This window comes from Parus major, chromosome 4A (genome assembly GCF_001522545.3).
Source record: "Parus major isolate Abel chromosome 4A, Parus_major1.1, whole genome shotgun sequence".
Taxonomy (NCBI): Eukaryota; Metazoa; Chordata; class Aves; order Passeriformes; family Paridae; genus Parus; species Parus major.
Window position 1 is genome coordinate 7330744 of NC_031772.1, and position 8738 is coordinate 7339481.

General features: G+C 43.7%; 1 protein-coding gene across 1 annotated transcript in view; it reads left to right on the forward strand.

Annotated features, from left to right (window-relative positions):
• The window catches only part of GPC4 (glypican 4), a 47693-nt gene extending 40397 nt beyond the window's left edge, over window positions 1–7296 (forward strand). Inside the window, exons 5-9 of the mRNA XM_015626712.3 lie at window positions 795–925; window positions 1127–1273; window positions 1673–1809; window positions 3977–4152; window positions 4982–7296. Coding sequence (XP_015482198.1) covers window positions 795–925; window positions 1127–1273; window positions 1673–1809; window positions 3977–4152; window positions 4982–5190 — 800 coding nt within the window. The 3' untranslated portion in view covers window positions 5191–7296. The remainder of the gene's footprint in view (window positions 1–794; window positions 926–1126; window positions 1274–1672; window positions 1810–3976; window positions 4153–4981) is intronic.
• Window positions 7297–8738: the final 1442 nt, after the last annotated feature.

Genomic DNA, 8738 nt, shown 5'->3' on the forward strand with positions numbered 1-8738 from the left:
GGTGTATTCCTGGAGGCACCTTGTAAGGGAGAAACCAGAGAGGGGGTTTAAATGCAGTGCAGAGTGAAAGCCTTAATGACAGTAATAATTTCCCAGAGGAAGTAGTGGATGGTCCAGTAGCTGCTGTGTTTAATGATGCGTTTGATGAGGACATGCATGTCGGCACAGGAGGAGTGACCCAGTGTTGGCTGAGGGACTTTCCATCTCCCCTTGCTTAAAGATGTGTCAAATACACCATGAGTGTACAGCATTCACCCTCCTCTCACACAGACTCCCTCCCTTATGCAAATTGTCCATATAATTCTAGGAGTTGCAATCCTTTGGCTTCCCCAGGCAGGAAAATTCCTGTAGCTGTCCATAAGGGAAAGATGGTATCAAGGATTATCTTGGACCCTTGCGTGTTGGTGCCTTGTGCTCAAGACCAGCATGAGGAAGATGATGGCTTTGGAAGCAGTGATGAAAAACAAATGACACAAGGCAACCTTTAATAAATGAGCATGGAAAGGAGAGTGTTAGTAATGCTTGTTCTGATGGGAGGAGCTGATTACAGGCTGCTGTTGGCAGGCTGTGATGGCTTTTGATGTCCGTGAGCCTGTGGTTTGGTGCTGGCAGCATCTAAGTGTCTGGTGAAGGTGTAGGCTCTGGGAACTGAGCAAAATGTTTCCTGGAGATGTGTGCTGGTCAGAGGTGACACTGCAGTGGTTAATGTCCATGTGCTCAATCTGTTATCCTTCTTAACTCTTACTCCTGAAGCTCCTCCATTAAAATCCTTCATTTTTCTCTCTATGTGTTAGATTCGATGCTGCTGGTAGCAGAGAGGCTGGAGGGACCTTTCAACATTGAGTCTGTCATGGACCCCATTGATGTGAAAATTTCAGATGCGATCATGAACATGCAGGAGAACAGCATGCAGGTGTCTCAGAAGGTAAATGAGCCAAGAGGACACTTGAGATTTTTAATTAATGTGTTTTATTTCCCTATTCTTGTCAATATGCATTTTCTTGAATGCCCTTTCAAATATATATAAAGCTAATGTATTTTTTTGGGCAGATACTGCATTGGACCCTGGAAGAGGGAAGCTCTTGTGACCTCCTATTTCATAAAATCCTTTCCTTCTCTCCCATAGGTTTTCCAGGGATGTGGCCAGCCAAAAACACTTGCCCAAGGCCGGACTGCTCGCTCTGTCTCTGAAAGTAGTTTCAGTGCTCGTTTCAGACCCTACAACCCAGAGGAGCGACCAACAACAGCTGCTGGCACGAGCTTGGACCGACTGGTGAGTGTCTGTTCCTGCTGGTGCCACACAGGCGCTTCATACTTGGGTACCACAGTGTATAATTTACCATTTTTAATTGATAGGCTTTCTTAATATTCCTTGGCTGTCTTAAAACTCTCTAAGGGGTGTAATCTGTCCATAGCTCTAGACATTAATTACCTCAGTGCCTCTATGTCAGAGGAGTGCCTGTGTTAAAAGCTTGGCTTATGAATAATATGTGTTTGAGGAGCAGTGTTTAATTTTATATTAAAAAAGTAAATCAACCATCAAAACTCACAGCCTGAAGATCTGGCCTGTACACGTCTGTTGTGATAAAAAATACCTTCCCAACTTCACTTTTACTGAGCATTTGGTATTCTGGATTATGTCTTGTGTTCTTTTTTTTCTTTTATTTAATAGGTTACTGATGTGAAAGAGAAGCTGAAACAAGCCAAAAAATTTTGGTCATCTCTTCCTGGCAACATTTGCAACGATGAAAAGATGTCTGTAGGCACTGTCAATGAGAACGAGTGCTGGAATGGGAGCGCCAAGAGCAGGTTTGGTGGTGCTCTTGCCCCTGGTTAACTCCTTCCCTCTCACCCCAGACTTTCCCTGTGTCTTGACACCTCTCCCTGAGCCCTTTTCTCCTACAGGAGTGATCCCAGCTCACCCAAGACAGGCTGCTGCTATTACCCCTTTAGTTTTTGTAGATGGGAGAGCTGGAATGTAGCACCAAAGTGTTGTCCAACCTCTATGTGGGAGCTTCTTCTAGAGGAGGGAACAGAGCACAGATACCCAAATAGGTCATCTCTCCTCAGACTTAAGCCCCTTACTAGTTGTTTGTGGAACTGGGGAGATGATCTGTACAAAATCCTGTATTGCAGCCACAGAGCAGAGGTGCTTGTGTTGTCTGACAGTGCTGTTGCCCCAGTTCCCCCAGTTGGTGTTTCCACCAGGAACTGGTTTCTTTGTTGAGCAAGGACAGGGATGATGGAGGTTGGAGACCTTCTTCACAGCTGAGGTCAGTGGCACAAGGGGGCCAGTGGTTACATTCACACTTTATATGGAAAAAAAGAGTTACAAAACTCTCTCTTTTTCTTCTTTTTTTTTTCTTGTAAGGAAGAAATTGCCAACACATGAGTAAGCCAGAGTTTTTCTGTCATATGGTTTATGTAACTGTTTTACTTTTATTTTGGAAATAAAAGTTTCTTTTTTTTTTTTTCTATTTGCTTACTGAGGAAATAAGCACAATCCAAGATGTTCTATTAAAAAAAAGCAGTTGTCTGGGGTTTTCCAGCAGTTTTTCTAAGTAATAGTAGGTTCTGCTCCTGATAGTTTTGGGCCACAGCACTAAGCCAGACCTCATAATTTTGCACTGTTTTGTGTGTGCCTAAGACTCTGTTATACTTTGCTAGGGTGATGTTTTGGGTGTATGTGACAAGAAATGGCTCTGCCTCCTGAAATTGTGTTTGTCAGCAGCTTCTAGGGGCTTTTCATAGTAGATACCCCCAGTGTGTGCAGGGGCACTAGTATCAAGGAGAGATGGAGACTTGGCAAGGAGACAGGGCAGGCTGCATATCCTATGTGGGTTGGACAAGATAATTTGCTTTACTGTTTTCTCCATGGCTCCGATAAAGCAGAAGTTTGGTAGTCTTCCACTCTTTGGTCTCAGACTTCTTTGAAACAAATACTGATCACAAATAATAACAAAACTGTCATTACCAATTATCACTGTCATTGTCACTCCCATATATATAGAACAGGGTTTGAGCATGCTTTTCAGAGAATGCTTACTTCTCACTGCCCAATGTCCAGGATCACTAAACTGTGCTAAAGGCTTTTCTCTCTTGTGATACTGATGTTGGCATCATAACTAAAAAAAGTAATGTTCTCTTCTGTTAAACTGATCTTTCTAGCAAGCCAGGTAATTGGGGGAGAGGGGGATGTGTCCTATCCCTGCTGTATAAGATGATACTCCAAATACCTGTGTCAGGAAATGCAATCTGTTGGGTTTTGTTGCTCAGTCTCTCTTTTAAACCAGGAGGCTGTATGTGTGTTCAGACCTGAGCATGTACACCTTCTGAAGCTGAGCATCTTGCCTCTCCCCTTCTCTGATGTGTGGGGCTTCAGGATCTCATCTTCAGCATCACAGGTGTTTCTCTTGCTGGGGTTATTAGGGAAATTGCATCTCATGTCTGCGTGGTGAGAAGCACACATTCAATATCCCAGCTTGATGGTTAAGGTACAATACTCAAGGCAAGAATGACACTCTTGCCTCCAACAGTTACTATAGGTTTCTGTGGGATAACTATGGTCTCAAAGGTTGTGTTCCCAAAAGTGTCATCTAACTGGCATCAAGGCATCTCAGCAGCATGCATTGCTCTGTAGCCAGCAGCAAGCTGATTTATGCTGTTGAAAGCTATTATTAATATAAACCCCAGATTTTTCTTTTCAAGTTGGGGAGAAAATTGTCGTTCCCCTGCCCTTGTGGCACAGTGTAAATTAAAACAGTCCTTCATTCCACATGCTGTAGAGATTGCAGGGAAGGGAGATGGGGTAAGAAAGGCTGTGTGAGGTTTATCATGTGGAAAGATGCTGTTGGGCTCAGAATATTACCCAGACTGAAAGTAGGGATGTCGTTGCAGCGTTCCCACGTTATCATCCTTCAGCATGGGACCCTGCTGAGCTGCAGCTCTGGTACCAGCTGGAATGGTTTCTTTTCAGGTATGATTTTGCAGTGACTGGAAATGGCTTAGCAAGTCAAGTGAATAACCCAGAGGTTGAAGTTGACATTACCAAACCAGACATGGTGATTCGCCGGCAAATCATGGCTCTGCGGGTGATGACCAACAAGCTGAAGAATGCCTACAGTGGGAATGACGTCGACTTCATTGACATAAGTATGTTTGCTGTTGTTTGCCTTTTGCTTTTTCTTTTTTCCCTTTTAATTGGATTTCATGGTGACACGGCTAGCTGGTTAAGCTTCAGCTGTGGGTAAGCGTGTTAGTGAGGAGGGTGGGAACCAGCCTCTCCGACAGGCTGTGTGACGAGGGGTGTTCCCACAAAGCCATAGAATGGTTTGGGTTAGAAGGCACCTTTAAAGGTCATCTAGTCCAACACCCCTGCAATGAGCTGGGACATCATCTACTACATCAGGCTGCTCAGAGCCCCATCCAACTAACCTGAGCTTGAGTCTCTCCAGAGATGGGAAACCTACCACCTCCCTGGGCAGCCTCAGAGTTTCACCACCCTCATCATAAAACCATTTCTTCCTTATATAAAATCTAAATCTAGTTTCTTTTAGTTTAAAACCATTATCCCTTGTCTTAATGCTGCAATCCCAGCTCTCTCAGTCTGGATTCACAGAAAAGGTGTTCAGGCTCTGAGTATTTCTGTGTCGTCCTCTGGACTCCCTCCAGCAGATCCTTCCTGTGCTGGGGGTCCCAGAGCTGCATGCAGTGCTCCATGTGGGTTCTCACGAGTGGACTAGAGGGGGTGAATCCCCTGCCCTGGCTTGCTGCTCACAGTGCTTTTGGTGCAGCCCAGGATGTGGTTGACTTTCTGGGCTGCACCCATTGCCCAGACATGATGACTGCACACAGAAATCACATTAACCAGGGGACCCATGCTTCCCTCTCATAAACACCAGAACAGCCCCACTCTTGCCTTTTCCCCATGCTGCCTTGTGCAGCCAGCAGAGGAGGACAGCAGGTGTGTTTGTTTCCCCAGGTGAGGAGAGCAGCGGGGAGGAGAGCGGCAGCGGCTGCGAGCTCCAGCAGTGCTCCCCAGAGTTCGAGTTCAACGCCACCGAGGTCACTGGGAACTCCAACAAGAGTGACAAGACCGTGAACACTTCTGCTGCCACCAGAAGTGGTCTATCACAAGCAGCCTTGCTCCTTAGCATTTTGTTCTTGGCCATGCAAAGACAATGGAGATAATTGTGCAGCATAGGGGGAGGGGAAAAGACTTTTATTATCAGAGGTAGAAGGCACCTGCTTTCACTTTTATACCATCTAGAGACTTTGCTTTTTAAGTTAATGGACAACAGTGTACAGTTTTTACTATGTTGCCACTGGTTTTAAAGATACTGGTTGTTTTTTTCCCTTGCTATCCTGGGAATAACAGGAACGGGAAGTACCAGTCTATCCCGTTCACCAAGAGTCCATGTTAGAGGTGGATAACAAAAATGTATATACAAGCCTGTAGTTAGCTCTGCATTTGTGTCTTTATCACTTCTTTTTTTGTTTTGTTTTGTTTTTTAATTTTACTGTATTTCTTATGAAAACAAAAACCCCAGGGTCTTCTCTTGGCCTGTAACAAGTATGTGTTTCTGAAATGAGAAATATCTGTACAGAAGCAGGTTTTATTTATCATGTTATCTTATGAGGAAAAAATAATTGCCCAACAAGCAGAAAATGTTTCATGTAGTTAACTTCCCATTTATCCACATTATGTTAGTTGCCTTATTTGGAGAGAAGGTGGAAGTCATTTGTCTTCATTATGCGGTAAAAACAGAAGGTGAAGGCAGAACTGGTCATCGTGCCAAGGGCCCCGTTTGCATAGGGCATTCATGCCAGGAGCAGGTTGTGCTCGCTTTACAGGAGGTTTGGTTAAATTGGAAGGGACTACAGAGAATTCCCATTCTGCAGACGCTGAGAAGAGCTGTCGTTTGTTCCCCGGGATCCTTGCAATTAGCTGTAACTCCTGTGGGTCAGTTCCCAACGTGCATCCCCCATGGGAATGAGGCATTAAACTTGTTCAGTTGGAAACAACTTGTCGTCTTGCAGATCCAAATGCCAACATGTGTGTTGTCTGCACGTTTGTTAGCCGAATGCTGGGTTAATTTTTAACGGTTTTGGTTCTGGTTTTAAGGAATCCTGTGTGGGAGGGCAGGTGGGGAGGGGTTGGGTTTGTGTTTGTAACAGTTTTATTCCCGCTCTGATGGGGGCAAGAGAGAAGGAGCAGGCACTGCTGCAGGTACACGGAAGCAGGAGCTGGCAGGGCTGAAGATGCCTCATTTTGGGTGTGTTTGGTCTCCTGAGACCTGATGCCCAGCACCTGTAGCTTCTCAGCACTACGTGAGACACCCTCCTCTGTCTACCTGTGCTTTTGGAATTGGAACAATGTTGTGGTGAACAGCAACTCATGAATAAAAGAAATGTATATTTTTAAGAAAAGAGATGAAATAATTTTTGAAAGAGTTTAGAGAAAGCAACGTCTTTGGAAAGACTCAAAACTATTCTTCACGTCTCTTCCTGCTTTGGATAGCCTTTAGGTCTGGCTGGATGCCTGAATCTGGCCAGGAGAGCAATCCAGAGAGAAAAGGGTTGCTCTATTCCACCCATGTGTCCTAAAGGATAATTTTCTATTTTTATATTGAAGCATTAATTACTTGTTAGCTCAGGGTCAGCATTATACTCAACTTTATTTTCACACCAAATTTCTGCAAAGCTATAAAGACAGAGTATTCTTGGCTGGTATAAATAATCCTGGAGGCTTAATTTCACTAGAAGTAGCCAGTTATTTATTAAAACATGATGTTACTAGAGTTAGGGATATTCTGGTTAGATTATTTTTCTTTAGAAAATAAATCATGGAACCATAAAATTGAAAAAATTATAAATTTATGTGTGGGAAAAAATGGATTGTAAATAGCTAAGTTGTCTTGCAAGGAACTGGAAAATGTGCTGATACTTAGAAACTACCTCAGTTCTGAGGAATTTCCTTTCTAGCTTTGAGTGCTATTGCATTTACTTGGTAGAAGTGAATCTGGTCTCCAATATGTAGCTGAAAGAGTTATCCCTATAGACCTTGTTAGATTGTTTTTAATTTAGAGGGTTGAACTACATCCAGCTGTTTTCTTTCAGCAAAGTTCCCTAACAAAGAGAATTTCTGAATTAAATATTGCTGATGGTTTCCATGACTTTTCCTGATTTGTTTGGTTTCATGGCATTTTCTGATTGCCCTTTAATTATTTAAATGGTTCTAGCCATTTGAATTTTAATCCTGAAATAAACAAACCTTAGATGCACTACCATTGTAAATATATCGCAGTAAGGTCTGACTGGATAACCCTTCTGGCTCATACCCAGCTGGCAGGCCAGCAGAGTTAAATGAAGAAAAAAAAAAGAATAAAAAAAGTAAAACTTCTTCAGAGCTCTGAGATTGGTGGAACAAAAGCCCTTATGTTCAGAGAGGCTGCCTGCTCCAGCATCTCCCTTCTCGGCCTAAGTGTTCATATGTAAGAAAGTTCCTTGTAAATTCTGGTTTTGAGCATTTCTGCTCAGAAAACAAAAACACTTCTGAATTTATATTTATCATTTTATAACTAATTGCTCACTAAGTACTGTTCTTTAGTTTGGTACAAGCCAGCAATGTAAAGACCTCCCATCAGTTTCAAGCATGTCCAGTTGACTTTGTTAATAGCACAAGAGACTTTCCAGTATATAAAGGACAGATTTGTCACCTGGGGCTGCAGGAAACAAGAGTAAACATCAATGTAGGACGATCAAAAGTTGTGTTCCTGCTTTTATTTTGTGTTTGTGTGTGAAGTTGGCTCTCTGACATGAGCTTGTAAACTAAACCATACGGGAAGGGATGAGACATGCTGCTCCCTTTGGGGAAGACATGTGTTCCCCTCTTTCATATGTTTTTTGTTGGGTTTTTTTTTCCCATGTGATCAATGCCATTATGAGCATGATTTAAAGAATAATTCCCTTATATAGAATTAATTATTAAAGTTAATGGAGCTGGTAAATGCGCTTCAAATGCAAAATGAAGCAGAAAGTTGGTGTCCTTGGCAGCATGGGAGGTGCTGGTCTCCCAAAGTGCTGGAATTAAAAGATCCAGCTCTTGATAGGACCTGTTTTAACAGCTCAGTGCCTGTCCTGAAATGGCTTCACAGGTGGCACGTGGAGGGGGAAAAGGAGAGCATGTGATGGGGCTGTGATCAGAGTCTGATTTTGTGCTGTGTTGGTGCCCCCCCATGTCAGGACAAATGGCCAGAGCAACACGAGGAGTCTCCACACTCCAGGGCAGGGTCCTGCTCTTGTCCTGGCTGAGCCAACCTGTGTTTGTCCTCATGGCAAGGTGGAGTATTAATTCTGGAGGTTGCAACCTCTTGGAACAGTGGTCATTTCTTACACCAGATTGTGCTCTTGTTCCCATCACCAGCCCCTAATTGCTTTGATTGATGCCTGGCTGGACAAGGCAAGCCCTCTGTTTTGGTTCTGGCTCCTTCTTCATCGTAGCATCTGGTGTTGGGCATCTCAGAGCACAGCACATTCAAATCCCTTCCATCTTTTTGGATGCTGTTACTTATCCTAGAGTAGTTTCCAGCCCTGTTTGTCACCTTTCTCACAATGTCACCCTCTTCCCTACGTGCAGCCCACAGTGTGAATGTGGCAGTGTCCCCCATCAGTTACAGCAGTAAGCAGATCAGTGACAGCTGCTGCTTGTGCCCTTCACTGGCCAGCACAAACCCACA